The 21,269-nt window shown below is 37.3% G+C and overlaps 1 protein-coding gene across 7 annotated transcripts; it reads left to right on the top strand.

Moving 5' to 3' along the window:
• Window positions 1-1,365: 1,365 nt before the first annotated feature.
• On the top strand, window positions 1,366-18,409 carry LOC112502913 (casein kinase 1-like protein 3). 7 transcript variants are annotated; one of them, XR_003067796.1, is made up of 18 exons: window positions 1,366-1,615; window positions 1,719-1,759; window positions 2,590-2,659; window positions 2,802-2,950; window positions 3,281-3,376; window positions 3,804-3,874; window positions 4,541-4,602; window positions 4,685-4,748; window positions 5,004-5,088; window positions 5,380-5,506; window positions 7,007-7,089; window positions 7,234-7,294; window positions 15,880-16,010; window positions 16,205-16,390; window positions 16,494-16,595; window positions 16,901-16,943; window positions 17,048-17,146; window positions 18,037-18,409. XR_003067796.1 is itself a non-coding variant. In XM_025106927.1 (16 exons), the coding sequence occupies exons 1-14, from the start codon at window positions 1,540-1,542 to the stop codon at window positions 16,385-16,387; spliced, it is 1,299 nt and encodes a 432-aa protein (XP_024962695.1). In that variant the 5' UTR covers window positions 1,366-1,539; the 3' UTR covers window positions 16,388-16,390; window positions 16,901-16,943; window positions 17,048-18,409. The 7 variants fall into 7 exon arrangements, 1 of the variants encoding a protein (XP_024962695.1); XR_003067797.1 differs by having other exon boundaries at window positions 16,494-16,582; window positions 17,048-18,409; XR_003067794.1 differs by having other exon boundaries at window positions 16,890-16,943; window positions 17,048-18,409.
• Window positions 18,410-21,269: the final 2,860 nt, after the last annotated feature.

Genomic DNA, 21,269 nt, shown 5'->3' with positions numbered 1-21,269 from the left:
ACTACACAAATTTTACAAAACATTTGTTGTTTTGTTATAACATTCATAGATATGCTTTTTCAAAGCTAGCAATGATTGAATGGAAGTCCTGGTGAGATGAACCTTAAAAAGTCTCATATATGAAGTACATTCGTTGTACTGAATATATATGTTATATTCACAGACCAATCTTGTATAAGATTGAAAACAAATTCATAAGTTGAATTTGGTTATTTCTCTCATCTTCATAATCTGAAAATATTATATAAGCGAATTTGAAAAGATTTGCTTACCATTTTTATGAATTGATCTCAAGGAAAACACTTCAAGACCTGGAAATGGACATTTTTGGCATGTACATAGTTTTCATAAAGCAACTTGAAACTCACATTGCTAGATGAGGTTAAACCGAGTTTCCAAACCTAAGATTTAACTTCCTAAAATGTGGATTTGAGATCTATAAACAAGTCTCTCTAAAGAAACTTCTCAAGATCATCCAACCAAGATAAAGAGACACGAGAAACTTAATACAAACTTCAAATCCACCAAAAACCTCAAACATAGATCTTAAGATACTCAAGAAGCTTACCTCTTGAAACTTGAAGAGTCCAAGCTAAATCCTTATATGGAGCTTCCCATCCTCAAACCATACTTGAAGAACTCCAACATCAGTCTCAAAGCTCTAAAAATTGCCAAAACCATGGAGGAAATTAAGAAGATCAAAAGTGAGCAAAACCCTAGAAAAATTGGCCCTTAAAAATGCTTGGAACCCTTCACCGACCTTGAAGTCGTGACCAGGTCTGAAACTTAAGTCGAAGAGTCCTAATAAGTTATGATTAATACGAGGTTCTACATTTTGAGCTTGTGTCTCTGTCTTTGAGCCACTGATTGATCCCGTATAGCCCGTACCATGTTATGTGGTCCATGCCGCTCGAGCCACATTTGGTGTCGCGACTGTACCATGCTCTAATTGTGCCTTGACCGTTTTGTTATCAAGTGCCTTAGGCAGCTTTCATGCAATTTTGGTTGCACGATAAGTCGCACAAACCACCAAAATAACCCATATTTCACAAAAAGTAACTTCCTTTTTCCTCCCAAAACATATCAGGGTGAAACTCTCAACTAAGAATGATTGTTCGGCAACCGAATCAACACAATAAATCATAATAAGTAAAGGACAAGTTGGATGGTCGTAAGAGGAAGGGACCAAATCCAATAGAAATTGCACATTTGGAGATCTATTTATGTAATAGAAGAAGATAAATAACCAAATTCGAAACAATTAATAATGTCAGGGACCAAATTTGTAACAATTAACAAACATTATGGACCAAATCCGTAAAAATTTGGGGAAGAATACGGATCGGAGTTTTTGCAATTCCAGCAAATGTGTGACGTGGCAAATATCTGGTGTCAGCGAGGTCATCTCGAAGTTATCGAAACCACTGATCTTCATCCGTTCTGAATCACAGAGAAAACCCTACCTTTCGTATTTTCTTAATCCTTTTTTATTGAATCGGTAACTCCTGGGGAGGAGCTTCAAATTGGCAAGAGATATTCATGGAGAGAATCGTTGGAGATAAGTACAAGCTAGGCCGCAAAATTGGAAGCGGATCATTCGGTGAAATTTTTCTCGGTCTCTCCCTTTTCCATCTCAAATCTTAGTCTAGAAAAGTAGCGTTACTGTATGTTCATATAATGTGCTCGTTTCTTAGCTCTTTAAATTTTTGATATTGCAGCTACTCATGTAGATACACATGAAATCGTTGCTGTAAAAATGGTAACATTCTTTTCAATGGGTGTGTGTGTTCTGATTGTTGAGTTATTAGTATATGCTTTCTCGATTTATTGCGAGTTATCTCTCTAGTTTTCTCTCTAGTTTTCTCATTGTATTAAGTGCCAAGTGGTTTTGGTGAATCAAGTAGAAAGAAATGGGTTTAGGTACTGGTAGAATGCTAGGAAGCATGGAGAATTACATACGTCTGATTTTTCAAATTGATATGGATCTATTTTGTTTGATAGAAAAGAAGCTCAATGTATAGAAATGATTTGTCACGCACCAAACTACGTGTGGTTAGAGTAGGATACATAGAGCGGTTTCATGGTTGATGTTGATTTGGGCACCCCCTTTCATCATGTGTCATTACAATTGGTATTATAGCCTTGTGATCCTTGGACTACTGATAAAACAGAAAAGCCTACCTAAGTTCTGGAACTGAATTTTCATTTGTATATTTGTGACAAAAAGGTCAAAAGACAACAGAACACTTCTGTCGAGTATTGCTAATGTAAAAGCCACAATGCACGTATTCTATATGGTAGCATGGTTCCTTGTCATGCATGAACTATGCATTTGCACAGTCTAACATCATGTTGGACGTTATAACTTTATAATTTATTTGGTTCGCTTTGTCAATTGTCATCTGTTAATCGTCTGATAGGATATATATGTGCTCCATTATAGCAGAGATGCCTTTTTTGATTTGGATTTATATCAATAAGTCAATGCACTTGATTGCTTGCTAATATTTTTTTTTCCGCACTTTGTAGAAATATTAGATAATCAGCATTTCGCTTATGATCAATCAATTTCATTGCTATGTTTGATAGGAGAACCGGCAGACTAAGCACCCGCAATTGCTTTATGAGGCCAAGCTATATAATTACCTCCAGGGAATAGGCAAGTTTATGTAATATTTTATTTCTTTTCATTTGCTGAAGCATGAATACTTGTATGCAAAACAATTCTCTAATTTTATTGGTTATAACTTCTGTATGTTAGTTACTGTGGTATTCAAGTTTGTTAGTTTTTTACTCTACAGTTGGTGTTGCTGGCATCCATTGGTCTGGGGTTGATATACAGGACAATGTGCTTGTACTTGACCTTCTAGGGCCTAGTCTTGAGGATCTATTCGTGTATTGCGGAAGGAAGTTCTCATTGAAGACAGTTCTAATGTTAGCTGATCAAATGGTAATTCCCTTTCAGATGCACTGGTTATAATGCCTGCAACCATAAAATTGGTGAGAAAATGGTTGGTATCATTGGTTTAGTTTGTAGGTGGCATGGTGTTGTAATGTTTTTTGTGTTGCACACTTGCACTTGTTAGAATTCTTAATGAGATTCCACATCAAAGATTTTTCGAGGTATGCTGTAAGACCACTGGTGGTATTATAGTTTATCTTGTAGTGCATCAGAGATTTGCATCCTATCTGTTGCTGTCATCGTTTACTAAACCACTCATATTTTTGTAATTCTCAAATTAGTACTAAACTACTAATTTCTTGTTCTATTTTTTCACAGCTTACAAGAATAGAACTAATGCATGCTAAAGGATTTCTTCATAGAGATTTGAAGCCAGATAATTTTCTAATGGGTCTAGGCAGGAAAGCAAATCAGGTAAACTGACCATTATATATCCTAATACAACCTTATGTAAGTGGTGCTTCTTTGGATTTTCTAAATCTAAGAGTAAATTTTTATTTCATGTTAGAGTGAATAGGCTCTCTAACCTTTGTACTTGTAGTATCATTGCAAACTAGTCGTTCTACTTGCAAATAAAAAAGAACGCAAAATTATGCTAGCCTGGACAGTTTCTGATGGTTAGTGTGCAACAAAACTACAAATATGTGGTTAGAAGTGCCCACCTCTTGCATACTTTAGAGTCTTCTTTACCTTTCAGCAAGTTCAATGGTTAGTTTGCCAAGAAACTACAAGTATGATTATTTGAAAGTTCAACTCTTTTTATTTATTACTAACGATTCATATTTATGATGTATCCATATAGACTATCTCTACTGATATCGCCAATTATTATTTTTATCAGGTCTATGTTATTGATTTCGGACTTGCTAAAAGATATCGTGATCCCACTACAAGTTGCCACATTCCTTACAAGTAGGTTTAGTTTCCAAATTTAGTATTGTTATCCTCCCTACTCTTCTTTTAACACTGAGAAGTCATCATATTGATGGTAAAATTACTATACATATGATCAAATTTTAGGACCTAAATTGTAGTTGTCTATCATACATCTTTATGACATGGGATTTGTTATATGAAATTATGCCCGCAAGGTGCTACTCACTGTTTGTCATGCGCTGTTTTTCAGATTTATGCTCTTTTGATCCTAGAACTTCATCAATATTTTATTTTGGTTGTTTCTTTTTATTTCTTAATGATACCTGCAAGGTTGATCTCGTGAATTCATTGCCTAGAGGCTAGAAGTTCATTGAAACCTTTGCTTTGTAAAGCAAATCAACTTTGATTTTTGAATCTTGAGGAATCTGCATCATTTCTGCATATATTGTCACAAATGCTCCTCCTTATGTGTACCAGGCACGCATCAAAAAATAATTATGATTTTATATTCCTCAAAATCGTGTCATGTAGTAAGTGAGCCATATGCTTATTGGCCAACAAACGCTCAAGAAATAACATCATGTCATTTATGTTGTTTGGTGGTATCCCACCTTACCCTTCTTTTTCTTCTTTCTTTTAGCTGCCTTTCTGAGCCTCCATTTGGTGCTAAGCTGACCATTCGTTTTTATTATCTATATACAGAGCGAACAAAAACTTGACAGGGACTGCACGCTATGCTAGCTGTAATACTCACTTGGGAATTGGTATGCAGTCATCGCTGCATTATGTATTCTTGCATTTTGATATTTCATATTTGCATCTCTGATATAACAATCTTAAATCCAGAACAAAGCCGGCGTGATGACTTGGAGTCTCTTGGCTATGTTTTCTTGTACTTTTTGAGAGGGAGGTATGTGCTGGAAAATCAATTGGTGCAAGTACATTTGATTTTTGGTAGCTATAGAATATCTGCCCTGCAAATTGATCGGTTTTATGATTTGGTGCAATTAAACTTAGTTCTGGGAATTGTGATTTTCTTTTAGCAAAAATATTTATTCTCTCTCTCTCTCTCAACTTTAGAAAGATTTATAAATATGATATTGGTTCAGTCTACCAATGTTGCCCCATCTAGAAAAAGAATTAACTTGTTGGGTCTTGTCTGCAGTCTTCCATGGCAGGGTCTCAAAGGTGCAACGAAGAAGCAAAAATATGACAAAATACGTGAAAAGAAGGTATCAACTCCCATTGAGGTATGTTGTTTTGATGTGTGTTATTAGTGACCTTATTCTGCAAGCATGGTTGCCTGAACGGAATTTTACAGCCCTTCTTTTTTTAAACTATGCACATGTGCCTGTACATCAGTGTTGAATCTTAGAAATATGAGTTTAATCATCAATGATATATCTTTTTGTGAAACAATATGCTATAAATCTCTTCTTATAGGGATAGTTAGCTACTTTTACAGTAACAGTCATATTTATGTTGTTGTTGTGGAGTATCATATTTTATAAATGAAATCATGTTTCAAACTCTTTTGACAGGTTTTATGCAAGTTTCATCATGGGGAGTTTGCTTCTTACTTCCAATACTGCCGTTCTTTGACATTTGAGCAACGGCCTGATTATGGATTCTTGAAGCGCCTTTTTCGTGACTTGTTTATGCGGGAAGGTACATAGATTGTTCACCAAATACTCGAGTCTTAAATTATGTGTTTGTAGAAGAGGGTTGGGTTGAAAAAAGTGCGACCCTTCGTATATACTCCTGTTCTTTAAAACTTAGATTGTGACATCAGATCCTTGTCAAACACAAGTTATATCAATTTACTAAGTTAACACCAACATTAAACCGACTATGCTATAAGGATTGAAATAGTTGTTACATGTATCTTCAAACTTTTTAGAAACTACAGCAGATTTGAAGTTGAAATGTGCCAAAGTGACTAGTAGGGTTAAACACATAGGTTTTTCTTTTTATGGAACAGAGGAAGGAGCAGTGTTATAGTTTGTACTATGCCATTCAACGGTCCTACTCTGAAATACCCAACTTATTTGGCATATTAATCTTTTTCCGGTAGTAGTCTCTCTACGAAATGTAGATTTTGAGTTTCATCAAACTGGAAGCTAACCTCTCCTGTGCCATTGATATCGGACTGTAATGTCACACCATCCCTGCCCTAAATAATCTACAGTGATGGTGGCAATTGATATCGTACTGCAATGTCACACATCTCTACTCTAAACATACAATCTTTCCTTTTTTTGGGTGAGAATCATGTTGCAAAGGCCTGCCATGTATTTACTGGAGCTTGAAAGAGGTTTATGCCTGCTTTATCAGGCTGTGGTTACTTCGCTACTCTATTCTAGAGCTAAAAGGGTTAGCATGTGCTATTGTGTTGTAAAGAGTGTACCCATCCAGGATTGAGAAAGGAGAAGCTTATAAGAGAGAACATTTCAAGAAAAAAGAGAAGCTATTAAAGAAGAGGGAGCCTCGCTTGTCCATGATTTTTGTAGTTTGAATATTTAATGTCACTTATGAAATTTCAACGTGGTAGGTACTTGTTAACCTAGCATGGACAAAGTCCATATGTGATACCAACTATGGCTAGCCTTGAGTACGTAAGTCGACTATGAGTGCAAAAAGCAGGACTAGCGCTTATGGACCAAGACAGTGATACGTCACAATGTTGATGCATGCTACTCAATCCAACTACTTGATCACATAATTGTTTTTGAAATATAAGATCGAAAGGTTAACGTCCTTCATCTTTTAGTGTTGAGTTTTTGGTGATATGTATTCCTACCTCTGTTTCAATTTCTGGGCAAACCTGTGATTGGTTTTAAAGATGGTTTGGTGTGGATCTGGTCTTTATATTCTTCACTCGATTCTGCTTCACTTTCTTAGGTTTTCTTGGATATCCAAGATTTTAGGGATTACTTTCAGATGACCATAGTTTGTGTGAATACCTTGTATAGATGTTAATACCCTGTTAACTCTTGTAATCTTACATCTGATGCTTAGTGGATCATCTATTTCTACCCCTGTAGGCTGTAAGGCAATTCAAAATGGAGTGCTTGCAAGTTGATAGATTTATTAGAGCCCAGTCTTTCTACAACTAGCTTGTTTGTCTTTAGTGATGCTGTGATTAATGTGATGTTCTACTTATTTCAGGATATGATTTTGATTATGTGTTTGATTGGACAATCTTAAAGCACCAACAATCGGAAAAGACCAAGCCACAACATCATTCATCTGTTAGTATTTGATTAACCTTGGCTGTTTACGATTCTTTATAGAAATTACATGCATGGATGAGTGTTCTTTGGGGTGCATGTACTTATTCTTTATTCATTTAGACATCTTCTTTGTACTCACTAATGGTTTGGAAATGATACCAGAGTCGACCAGTTCCTGGAATGGTCAATAGAGAAATGGCGGTACATTCAAATAAGCGTCAAGGTACTTTATCTTGAGAAATTTTACTAGGATGTTTAATTTTTTCTAGAAGTTCTGCATCAAAAGTTGTGTTATGCTTTTTGGTGTACACAAGGGAGATAGGGAACAGGTAGTTTGTATATATATATATATATATCTGTCTGGATTCGGTACAGTGCTCAGAGAGATGTAAGCCTGTAAGGTAGCTCATCCTGTTGTTATTGATCTTGCAAATATGAGATAAACCTTCAGATACTTCTCTGAATACCTGGAAAGTTGACTGTTCATATGACCACTATCTATCTACTGATATTCTGCACATAGTATGATAGAAAGTTTGTTCCCCAACCCCCCAGCCTCACCAAAAAAAAGAAGATAACAAATTTGTGAAGTTAGAATTATTTGCATGACTTCCTTAGCATAACTGTACCAAGTTTTCATACGAAAGCCATAGGTGACGGAACATGAGAAATGTCTGTTACATACTGCTTTCTGATAGAAACAGAAAAATTGAGAGGACAAGCTGAATGATTAAAATAGGAAAATGAGCCGAAGCTCTACAAGAACAAGGAAAATTAACCAGAGTCTGGGACTCCTCTCCAGAGACTTCTCTCCTAACAGAATAGACAACAAAATAACAGAATGATTCTTATTTCCTTTCCTCCACTACTTTTATCTCTCTCTAACGACCCTCCTCCTTCTTCTCTCTCCTCGTGTACACTTTCCATATTATGGGCTTTTTACCCAACTGAGAGACTATGGGCTCATGGGCTTCAACATCTGGATTCCCAACAATACCGTCTTCTGGAACTGCAGCCTTGTCCTCAAGGCTGAATTCAGGAAATTGGCTCCGCAACACATCCTCATCCACCCAAGTAACATCATCAACGTTCTTCCCTCTCCATTTCACTAAACRCTGTCGGATCTGCTGCCCAGCCACTGTGATGTCTCTTGCAGCTATCAATTCCTCCGGTTCATCCAAAGTGTCCTCACCAACATCCAACCCCTCTGGTAGTGTGTTGGCAACATGATAATCTCCCACAGCCTTCTTTAATTGGGAGATATGAATTACTGGATGAACTTTCGTTGATGCTGGAAACTGAAGTTTATAGGACACCCTTCCTACCCTCGAAACAATGGGAAAAGGGCCATAATAGCGTGGGGCTAATTTTTGATTAGTTCGTCTTGTTACAGTCTGCTGGCGATAAGGACGAAGCTTGAGAAACACCCACTCACCCACCTTGAATTTTTCATCTTTCCGTTTCTGATCAGCATACTTTTTCATCTGCTGCTGTGCACGTAACAAATGATGCTTAAGTTGAACTAGAGCTTCATCTCGATCAACTAAGTCAGCAGCCACTTGATCTACTCGTGTTTCCCCTTGCGTATATCGGACTAGCAGCGGCGGTTTTCGTCCATATACTATCTGAAAAGGAGTGATCCCCGTAGAGCCATGAAATGTGGTATTGTACCACAATTCCGCCCATGCAACCCATTGAGACCAACCTTTAGGTTGTTCCGATGCAAAGCATCGTAAATAAGTTTCCAGACATCTATTCACTACTTCTGTCTGACCATCCGTTTCTGGATGATACGAAGAACTCATTTTTAACATTGTTCCTTGCAAACGAAAAAGCTCCTGCCATAATAAACTAATAAATACTGGGTCACGATCACTTACAATTGATCGTGGCATGCCATGTAAACGAACACTTCCTTAGCAAAAATCTCAGCTATCTTTCTTGCAGTATATGGATGCTTTAAGAGTATGAAGTGTGCGTATTTAGATAGTCTGTCCACTACCACAAACATAGCTTCAAACCCTCCGGATTTTGGAAGACCCGTTATAAAATCCATTGAAATGTCGTCCCAAATTAACTCCGGAACAGGGAGTGGCTGCAACAAACCCATAGGAGACGACGCCATATACTTCTGCCGTTGACAAATGTCACACCGCTTCACAAAGTCTTGGATCACACCCTTCATCCCTATCCAATACACATTCGCTGCGATACGCTTATAGGTGCGAAGAAAACCCGAATGACCACCAACAAGAGACGAATGAAATTCTGTAAGAAGGTCTGGTATTACCATAGACTTAGCAGCCAATACCAACCTGCCCTTGTACAATAAAACGCCTCTCAGCAGCTTAAACCCAGGCCTGGACTGAGGATCATTTTGCAATATGATATCACACATTGTAACTCTGGATCCTTATTAACCTCCGCCCTAATTTGTTGTATCTGAGACCATACCGGAAATGACACTGCTGHCTTCAATTCTACCTCCTCGAACATCCTGGATAAAGAGTCAGCTGCTGAGTTCTCTCGACTGGGTTTATAGACTACCTCGAAGTGATAACCGAGTAGCTTTGCAATCCAATTTTGTTGATCTGCAGAAGCGACTCGTTGTTGCAGTAAATGACGGAGGCTTTTCTGGTCAGTAAAGACTTTAAAGTCTCTTCCCAACAGGTACGGTCGCCAATGTTGAATGGCCAATACTAACACCATTAGCTCCTTCTCATAGGTAGACTTGCTAAGGTTTGTTTCTGACAGGGCCTTACTGAAGTAAGCAATCGGTTGCCTATTCTGCATCAAAACAGCCCCGATTCCCCGACCGGATGCATCGCACTCTACCTCGAAGGGTTGAGAAAAATCTGGCAACACGGGGGATTAATCATCACTTGCTTCAATTGCTCAAAGGCCCTTGAAGCTTCAGATCCCCAAACAAACCCATCCTTCTTATTGAGCTCAGTCAATGGTTTCGCAATCTTTTCGTAACCAGCAATGAATTTCCTGTAATATCCGGTCAACCCCAAAAATCCACATACTCCTTTAACATTTTTAGGGACCGGCCATTCCATAATACTTTTGATCTTATTCGGGTCTACAGATACTCCCAAATCAGAAATAACGTGCCCCAAATACTCTACCTGTTGCGTTGCAAACACACACTTCTCTCTATTTGCCACAAACTGATGGTGTTGGAGAATTTCTAAAACCGTGCGTAAATGACCAAGGTGTTCCGTCCAGCCCTTACTATAGACTAAGATATCGTCAAAAAAAAAACCAAGACAAAGTGTCTAAGATAAGGTCGAAAAACCTGATTCATCGTAGACTGAAAAGTAGCAGGGGCATTCATCAAGCCGAAGGGCATAACCAGAAACTCATAGTGGCCGTCGTGTGTTCGAAACGCGGTTTTACTGATATCCTCCTCCTTTACCCTTATTTGATGGTATCYMGACTTCAAATCTARTTTAGARAAATACATAGCTCCATTTAACTCATCCAATAACTCCTCAACCACAGGAATAGGATACTTATCAGGGACAGTTGCCTTGTTAAGTTCCCTGTAGTCAACACACATTCTCCAGGTACCATCTTTTTTTTTTAACAAGGATCACCAGACTTGAAAAAGCACTCGAACTCTGCCGAATGATCCCTTGTTGTAGCATTTTTCGCACTTGTCTTTCGATTTCATCCTTGTGGTGGTGTGGATAACGATATGGGCGTACACTAATCGGACCTCCTGTCCCTCGCAACTCGATGCTATGCACCGTTTCCCGCCGTGGAGGTAAACCCGACACCTCTCGAAATACTTCATCGTACTGTTCCAGCATCATATCGAGTTCTTCTTGTTGCTGCTTATTTAATTTATGTACACCCGTAGACGTATCGGTGCCTTCTCTAGTCATTATAACACTTGAAAAGATGCTGTCGCAGCCCGTTTCCCACTCCATAGGTTTCCCGAATCATTTGCCTTGCCACCGGTCAAAGTTACCTCCTCTCCCCCCCGCAAGGAAACTGATAACCCTTTCCTTCCAATCGAAAGTAACCTTCCCGAGTCTTTCAAGCCACGATACCCCCAAAATCAAGTCGAGATCACCCAAATCTAATACGTAGGTATCCACCACCGTTCTGAATTTCCAAATAACAAGTCCACCTCCTTACATTCCCCCTGCGTTAATACACGGTGACCATCCCCTAACCGAACCCCTAAATTTTTATTAGGGTCTACTGTTAATTCCAGTGCGGCTGCTACCTGAGGAGACAAAATTATGACTGGCTCCACTATCAATTAAAACTTCTAGTGGAATTCCTTTTATCGTTCCCTTAACGGGAATTGTTTTAGGAGATTTCGCATTTCGACTTTCTGCCCAAGCAAACAATCCAATTGACTTGCATTCTAACATTTCTTCACCTTCTCCTTCTTTCAGTTCTACTGCAATTACCTCTCCTGCCTCGTTCACATGTTCATCATCGCCCAAAATCACCATCCGTAGTTGTCGTTCCGAACACTGATGAAGTGGGTGAAAACGCTCTTCACAACGAAAACACAAGCCCTTTGCCTTTCGGTCCATGAGCTCGGCGTAGGGTAAGTGTTTGAGTCCTCGGTTTCTCTCGTTCTCCCTTCGATCACCTGGTACAGCCCGTAACGGTTGAACTAATTGTGGCGTTAGCTGAGGCTTCGTGAAATTAGTTTTATTCAAGCCCAAACTACCCCCAGCAGGCCCTGGCCTATTACTTCGTCGGCCCATTGCTGAATCATTGGTCGATCCATAACCAGTTTTTACGAACGACCCAACTCCACCAATTCGTCCTCCGTTCCAAAGCCGTGTGGATACACTCCTGGGAATTACAGCGCCTTGTAGTTCCGATTCTACATCTCGTGCGATCTTCATTGCTTGAACACGGTTTATGGGGTTGAAAGTGCGAACGAAGCCCTCCAACGAAATAACCTAGGTTATAAAATTGCCACCATGCAACTTTAGACCATTAGATCATTAGCTTATAAAGTTGATTAATGAACATAAATGGGTCTTACTAGTCTCACGAAAAATCCTTGGTCTCACGTGAACCCAACCCTATATATATATATATATATATATAATGATCTAATGGTGTAAAGTTGCACGGTGACAATTTTGTGATTATTGAGAAGTCTCGTGGCAATTTTGTTATTATGAATGTTCAGATTGTAGACCTAATCCAAAGGTTGAGAATTGGTCTTATGGGTCTCACGAAAAACCCTTGGTCTCACATGATCCCAAATGTATGTATGTATGTGTGTGTGTAAATATATACTTGGGATCACGTGAGACTAGCCTGTTTTCGTGAGACCCGTGAGACTACTTTTTTACACTTAAAACTTCACAACAAAACGCTGTAAAGGTAACCTTCACAGTGTTTTCTCTGTGAAGGTTCAACTTTTTTTTTACCTTCACGATGTTTTGTTGTGAAGTTTCAAGTATAAAAAGTGGTCTCACGGGTCTTACGAAAACAAAATGGTCTTACGTGAACCCGACCCTATATATATATATATATATATATATATATATATAGGGGCCTAATCAAATGAGAACTGAATAGTTTGTGGTAACTGTGAGGTCCAATCTCAACCACAAATCAACGGATAAATTAGGAAATTAATAATTATGGTAGTTTGAGTTAAAATTATAATTAGAGGGCATATTATGTATTTTTAAAAAAACTTCTCTTTCCTCTCTCCTCTCTCATCTCTTCGACCTCCAATCTCCGGCCTCCGGTGAAATCGRYAKCACARTATATCACAATGGGTATCACATTGTGTATTACAAWGGRTATCAYATTGTGTATCTTTGTTTTTAAGGTTTGAGTTGGTATCACAATGGTATCACAGTATATCACAATGGGTATCACATTGTGTATCTTTGTGATTACTTGGTACCTGCCGGATTAATGTTCATCGGAGGCCGGAGATTGGAGGTCGGAGAGATGAGAAAGGAGAGAGGAGAGAAGAGTTTTTTACAATTACCTAAAATGCCCTCTAATTATAGTTTTAACTCAAATCACCATAATTATTAATTTCCTAATTTATCCATTTTTGTGGTTGAGATTTGATCTCACAGTTACCACAAACTAATCAGTTCTCCCTTGAATGGACCCCTATATATATATAATTGGTTTCCTTATATATGTCAAAATAATTGATTGTATTTTATAAGTACGTAGTTACAAAACCAATCAAATTTTACAAAATAAAAGAAAAATTACATTCAAAACTTTATTAGTTTATATTTAGATAAAAATCACTTGTCCTAAATTCTTACATTCATTCATATCTATCAATCATATGAATACACATTATCAGAGAGATAATGTGATGTTGAATAAAATATTTTTTATAACATATAAAAATCTGATTTGTCTTCCTTAATTTTATTGATTGGATGTATACTCGAACTCAGTGATGAATTCGTCTACCGATCCCGTTTGCATGAGGTCTTTCAATTCCTCAAAGGGATTATCACTTTGTCTTCCCCCGTATCGTTCAATCAAAGCCTGTTTGAATCCCTTCCATGTGAGGTTCTCTTCAGTTGCACTCAACAGGTTAAGCCAGTGAATTGTTGCCCCATCCATACTCAGTTTTGCCAACTTCACCTTAATATTTTCAGGAGTATTTTGCACATCAAAATAGATCTCTGCTCTAGTAATCCACCCCACTGGATCTTTCCCATCGAACATAGGCAATTCCACCTTCTTCACAGCCATACGGAATTCYGTCAATCGATMATCCACMTTGTTAACAACYGGCGGTGTCGCTTGTGGCGGTCGTTCCAGCAGCTTGACTAAATCTGCTAACATCGTCTCCCTGAATTCAGCCAACGAGCGCTGAATGTTTTCTTCCATCATCCCTACTGCTTCCTCCAACGCGTCCACTCGATCACCCACATTGGTTGGCTTTGGTGGCATTTTCAGATACGCTGGTTCTCCTCGATAATCCGGCAGGTCGGACCAATTGATAGAAACAGAAAAATTGAGAGGACAAGCTGAATGATTAATAGAGGAAAATGAGCCGAAGCTCTACAAGAACAAGGAAAATTAACCAGAGTCTGGGACTCTTCTCCAGAGACTTCTCTCCTAACAGAATAGACAACAAAATAACAGAATGATCCTTATTTCCTTTCCTCCACCACTTTTATCTTTCTCTCTAACGACCCTCCTCCTTCTCTCTCCTCGTGTACACTTTCCATGTTATGGGCTTTTTACCCAACTGAGAGACTATGGGCTCATGGGCTTCAGCATCTGGATTCCCAACACTTTCTCTGTCTAGTCCTTGCATTCTAACGGTGATGTCCTCTACTCTAGCTATTCCAGCTTGTACTAAGTGCAACATTTGATATGTCGCATTAATTCAAGTTATGACTAGGGGACAGAAACCTTGCATTAAATTGATATTTTTGATTGTCATGGAATATAGGGGAAAGTGTTCTACAATAAGGCCAACTAGCTTTTACCCAAATGATGTGTGGAGAAAACATTTATCATTTGCATATAAAAATTAAAAAATAACCATTTTTTCTACCAATAATTTACTTTCTACATTTGTTATTGAGATGGAGAGGTTGATATATAGACCAATATGCATTTTTGTATATTTGAGTCTTTACAAGTCCATCGAGCTTCAATGATGACATATTTTGGTGACAAACTAATGATAAGCATCAGTTGAATTTATTCTTTAGAATATTAGCATATAAAATAATGCTTGCTTTTTATGCTAAAAGTGAATTACACATTTCTTGTACCAATATGTGCTTTATATGTCTCCAACTCATTAATTGCAGCAACCAAATCAATTATTTATTTTGTTCCACATGAGTATGATTTTAAATGAGCCAACAAATCAGGTCAAAATTAAAAATATTGTGACTCCATAACTCCACAATCATGATCGCTAAATACATGCGTCTTTCTCTTCAACACTGTTATGAACACTCATAAAAATAAGTCATAAAGTTAGTTTATTCTACTTGGACCTTCTACCAATGTTTATTTGTATAGTCTTAAGGAAAACTGAAAATAGCTTCTTGCTTTGCATGCGTTATCCTGGGTCTTTTTTTATTGACATTCACATTCAAATAGATAAGATGAAAAATAAGAGGTGAAAGAGGAGTTAGTGGTAATGGTGCAAGGAGGTGCAGAAGGGAATGACAGGGGTGCTATTGAGTATGTATTTGGTTGTCAATTTCAATTTCAAATTTGTTTATAGTTGTTTACCGATCATTTTTGTCTGTATTGAGTATCATCACACACATTTTTTGCACTTGCTGTAATGTATCTTGTCATTTTGGAGCAAACATCATGGTTAAATTGGGATGCTTGTACAGAAGTGCAAAATTGAAAATAAAGTAGTTGCACATGTCCAGTAATATACAGTTCAGGGATTACTTTTAAGAGTTCCTCTTTGTTTTCATTTGGTTCAGACTCAAATGGTCACGTGTATGGGGCTTTAATTGTAATAGTGAGTTTATGCGATCAAGATTGATCTGAGAAGATCCATGGTGATGAATATGCCACTTGTCTAATTCTAATTAGTTTATTCAATTTAACAAGGATTTAGAAAGGAAAAAAATTCCGTGTGTGTTATCTTCTGATTGTGTGTATGTATCATATTATGGTTTGTTGGATGTGGTCTGGACAGGAAAACAGGGTTTATAGTTTCTACATCCATACCCTATGTTCTCTTGATGTATGAAGAAAGTACATCATTATCTATATGTTGTGTCATTTGGATGTGAGTTATTTCTCTACTCTTATCTTGATTCGTTTTACGCAAATATTTGTTAGGGGGTAATGATGATTCCTACCAAGCTGGAGCATCAGAGCGCAGAAGATCAAGCAATCCGGCTCGTCCTGACATGCATAATAAATCAAGATTACCATATGAACTTAATGATCGTATTTCACCTGGGAAACATGTGAGTCCTTGTTAGATAAAGTTAACTTTTTGGGGTTAAAGAGTACTGTTACCTATAATGATCCCCAAGCATTTGGCATTATGGAACTTTGTTATTATGTTATCATTGTTATTTTTGAATGCTGTTATCAGTTGTCTTCACTGTGAACAAGCATTGGTCCAACCACCACTCTTTCTGACTTTTAATTGTTACAGACGGTAAGTACTGCACCAAAGGCGCCTACTTCATCATCTATGGCCGGTAACTTTAAAGCACCTCTTTTCAAACCTGATGAGCCGATTGATACGACAAAAGTTGATCATGGTATTGGTGGAAAAGCTGCTGGTGCTTCAAGCAGTTGGATGCGATCCTTACACCGTATTTCGTCAGCCAAGTGATTGGTATGGAGATTTTCATAATTCGGAAATTGGTAGCAGCTCTTTAGCATATATGAAAGCTGCCAAGCAATCAGTCACTAAGCAGTTTGTTTTGGTTTATAATTAGAGATTATGAGAAGAGGATTTACAGACAGCCTCAATCAATAGACACTTGTGAAGTAATTGCTTGGATGCTTCTGCTCAAGATTTCAACATGTAATTTCTTAAGGTGATCACAAAGCACAAACATGTTGAATGGTGCTTAAAATTTTCCAATCTGAGGTTTGATTGTTATGATAAGTAGGTCCTTAAATGACTAGGCGTTTTGCAAGTTTTATTCAACTCTGGATAATGTTGTATAGTGTTTTACAATTCTTTCTCCATAAAATAGATAATTGGCTGCCCCTTTGTATTTTCTGGTTGTTTCAACTAGGAATTTCTTACATTCAGGACCAAGTTTCTTTTATGTTGTTCTGGTTCTTTTTTTTTTTGATTCAGAGTTTTTTGATGTTTATTATCTCAGTTTTAACATAGGTACCAGAGTTCTTCCGAATGTGTACGCCATGATCTGTATCAGGTACTTCAGATGCATACCCTTCTTTTAAGCATAGAAGCTTTGGTAAAGCATCTTTCTGTAATAAAATTCATTCCTTCTGATTTCACGCTTCTCTTACTATCCAGGTTCTTGTATGAAGTTTTGGTGTAAGTTCGTGGATTTTATAGGACACTGATGCTTGTCACCATTACTGGTTTGAAGCTTTTCTCTTGGGAGGTTCCAAGGTAATTATGCTAATGTAGTCATATGATGGAAAATATACGTCAAGGCTTTCCTTCATTTCATCATGTGGCTTTTCAGTTTCTCATCCATTGGAGCCATTTCTAATAAAAGGGTCATGAGGGTCAAGTTCCATATACATTGCATCAGGTCCAAGAAAAAGAATCCACTTTAAGATTTGAAGGAATTGGAAGACATTTTTTGTGATAATGGTACCATGCTAATACTGTGCAAACTTTCATGGCCAATGTGAATTTTGGTGATTTTGACCATGAAATTTTGCCCATATTCTAAGGCCAAGATGTGTCATGAAATTTGGAAATCTCTAATAGCTGTACTAATATCGTTCAAGCATATCCAACCTGTATATGATCTTTTTGTTGCTTCCATCTGTTTACGAGCGTCGAACCCAGATAGATAAAGCTCTTCCTCAATCAAATGCCTATTCACCAACAAAGAAATACATTTCTATATCTTCGACGGATATGTTCATCTTACTCAGAGTCACATGTACCACCAGTAGTCTGGAAGATATTTAATTTTGTTTTGAAGGGTGATCGTTGATCGATAAGTAAGGTTGCTCTATTCTGGTAAAAGGTGGAGGTTACAATCCTTGGCAAAAGGAAAATACTCGTACAAAAAATTTCTTCTCCAACCCTCGGTTTCCAGGAAGAGATGGGAATTGTTAGTTGGAAGTAATAATGTGTCTTCTTTTTTATTTGGTATCCATGGGTGTTCGGTCAGTTTGCACTCACCTTGACTAATCCCATGGGGTCGTGGTGGCCCTGAGGGGACTTGAACTAGTGACCTCTGAGGAGCAAACCCAAATGTCTTGTTGCATGTTTATTTGATCTGCTGCAATTACAATTCTAATAGTCTATACTGTCTACCCAAGTGGCAGAGATGGAGAAGTTGGGATATGATGGAAGATGGTGCCTGAAAACTCCAACAAAACTGACCGCCAAAAGTTCCAGATTATCAGAATTTGCACAGAATAATCTCTGTTATATGTCATCTTTAAGAGCATGATTCTGGAGCCGAATGCATCATATATTCTGCAATGAATCAGCACAACGTAGCCAATAGTTCCTTTGTTATGAAATGATCTGATATCGCAGATCAATCCTGCGTCAATCATGGGCATAGCCCACGAAGTGTGTCATATGCTTGTGGCCCAATTCTCGGTAAGTTAGAATGTGTAGAGTTGCTATTTATCTTACAATTACAATTTGTTAAAACTATTTAGGTTATATGATCAGGGTGCTTTTAGTACGTGGGATATGACAAACCAAAGTTTGTCGTCCCATGTTTGGTCCAACATTAGACTCGGACAATGTATTTTATTTGTATCGCAAAAATAGGTGGAATAAAGATTAAAGAGAGACAATTATTTCACCACTTGCCTACCTCACTCTTGTCTTGTCTGTCGTTTAGCCCCGTCCTTGTATCAAATGCACATGTGACCTGGTTTGTTTAATCTAGGTGTTATGCACCTATTGATCCTTGTGAAGATGCACAAAAGTAGTCAAGATGGTTGCATGGTGTGATATTTGTTGGCTGAGCCCATGAACCATCATCTCAACTAGGGGTGCTCATGGGTTAGGTTGAGCGGGTTCAAGACATTTGAACAACCTAACCTAATGCTTGCCGTTTGAAAAATCTTAACCCAACCTAACCAAAACCAAAGTGCAACCCAGCCCAATCCAAGCTGTAAGGTTGGTCATGTCAGTTGGGTTGGTCGGGTTAATATTTTGGTATTAAAATATTCTTCTAACTTTGAATATGTTATTTTTTTGCTCATAATTTCTTTTCCATCATCAACCATTTGATACAACTTATTCATACTTCTTATGTATATCAAATTCAGTTAATTTTCTCAATTTACATATATATGTTCATAGTTATTAAACATATATACGAATGAGTTATATAGAAATGTGAATAGATTGAAAATATGTGTATATGAAGAGCATATGTGATAGTGCAATTGTCTTATATATATATATATATATATATATATATATTAATAGAAATTCAATAATCCTATTAAATCCAAGAAATAAAAGGATATCGAGTTCATCGGGTTGAGTTGAGTTCAAATAATAGTAATCCAATACCTATGGTTTGAAAAAATTTATAACTCGATTAGACATTGGGTTGTTTCGGGTTGAGTTATTTCGCACTGGATTGATTGGGTTGGTTAGGTTTTTGAGTACTCCTAATGGTTAGGTTTTTTAGCACTCCTAACTGTAACTCTTTGTTGTGTAGAAACCAATGTCAAGCCACCAAGAACCTTTTGCCCAGTGGTGGTGGTGGCGGTTCCTAGTGACATGTTTGACCTTTAAATGGAACTGGCGAGCGTAAAAGGGCCCTCGTCTTTAATCGAAGATCGGTGGAGTTTGTTTTACATTCCCTGAAATTGGTGAAAAGCTAAAAGTAACTTCTATTTTGGGATTTAAACAATCTAGTGTTGGATCTGAAGCTTGTCTTTGGATTTTAGTGTCTACTTAACATAAATTGTAAGGTTATGCCTTTTTGGGTCAAAATGGGTTGGGTTGAGTTGATCTATTTAACACTATTTGGTTTTACAAGTTTTATAGACGATTGATGTATTAAATATTAAGAGTGAATTACAAATTTGGTTTTACAAGTTTTATAGACGATTGGTGTATTAAATATAAGAGTGAATTACAACTTTGGTCTATGTGGTTTATGTGTTTTATTACTTGTTCTTATTTTGAAATATATATGGATTACATCCATATGGTTCACATTGGGTCTCCAAATCTGACACCGTCCAATTCTTTTTTGTTAAAGCAGATAGTTTAGTGGGGGTATTTTAGTCATTTAATTTATTTTTTCATTTTCTATTCAAAATCTTAGGGACAAAGAATGTAATTTAGAGGGTGGGGGGACTAAGAATGTAATTTAGGGGCTGTTTACCAATTCTTACCGGGTAAGTGTTGTCCTGAAAAAGTGTTTTCTCGTAAAGGTGTTTATCAAGTGTCTTTTGGTAAGTGCTTACTGTAACACCCTCAAATCTAGAAAGAGCGATTAAATTAAAATTTTCTATAATACATCAAACAAGGAATAAATCTCTTTCTATAAATCAATATTTGAATTACCTCGAAGAAAAAAACTAGATTTAATTATCAACAATAGATAAACTAAGCCTTATATAAAGATTAGGTCAGGGTCGAGTGTTACTAAAACTCAATAACAGTTGCAATCTCCACATGTGGAAAAGTCATTGATTAGCTAGATGCTTCTCGTGCCTCTAATTAGCCTTTAATTCAACACAATATATTCCCCAAGAACCTGATGCACATGCCGACAAATAAAATGTTAGACTTAATGTCTAGTAAGTTTAAATAGTTTTCATCTTAAATATAAAAATGGTAAAACTAAAAAGACGTTATTTAAATCATAATTTCCAAAATGAAACATATTTAGTATAAGAGTCATCCTTTCCAAAACCTACCATTATCCTAATGGAAACTCAATTATCGAAATGTTCTTTTATTTATGGAATCAAAGCCTAATACTCACCCAAAAGTGAATGAGATTAAATGCCCAAAACATAAACAAGGTTCAATACTCAAACCATAAATAATAAAAAGATACTCCTTACCATACACGTTACTAAAAAAAAGGGTAAAACTCAATACTCAAAACACATCTCTGTGATAGGGGAGACCCGGTTTTCATTGTTAGTAGTAGAACACAAAAGGAAGCCACCATTCCACATCATAGAGCTCATCATGAGGATCAATGGCCCCAATGGGATCAATTGTTCATAGTTCATAGTTCAAGGCCCCCAAAAGTGCACTATTTCATAGAAACTACATTATGTGGCTAATGACTAGTATCCGGCTCCCATAAGACCGTACCAAGTTGCCCCTTATGTCCCAATGCCTATTTCTAGCTACAATAAGAGAATAACCATTACATTAAATTGACTCAGAAATTACACCATGGGATCAATGACAGATGTTCGACTTCAAAAACCCGCATTATAAGGCCTCCAATGACCCAATGACTATTCCTTGTCACAATGTGGGAATGACCATCCCATTTTAAATCAATAAAGACAGACTCCTATGCCTATGTATCCATTATATTACAATC

This window comes from Cynara cardunculus, unplaced genomic scaffold (assembly GCF_001531365.2).
Source record: "Cynara cardunculus var. scolymus isolate 2C unplaced genomic scaffold, CcrdV1 Un_Scaffold_2167, whole genome shotgun sequence".
Lineage (NCBI taxonomy): Eukaryota > Viridiplantae > Streptophyta > Magnoliopsida > Asterales > Asteraceae > Cynara > Cynara cardunculus.
The sequence above is the reverse complement of the archived record's forward strand: the minus strand, read 5'-3'. Positions and strand labels throughout refer to the sequence as shown.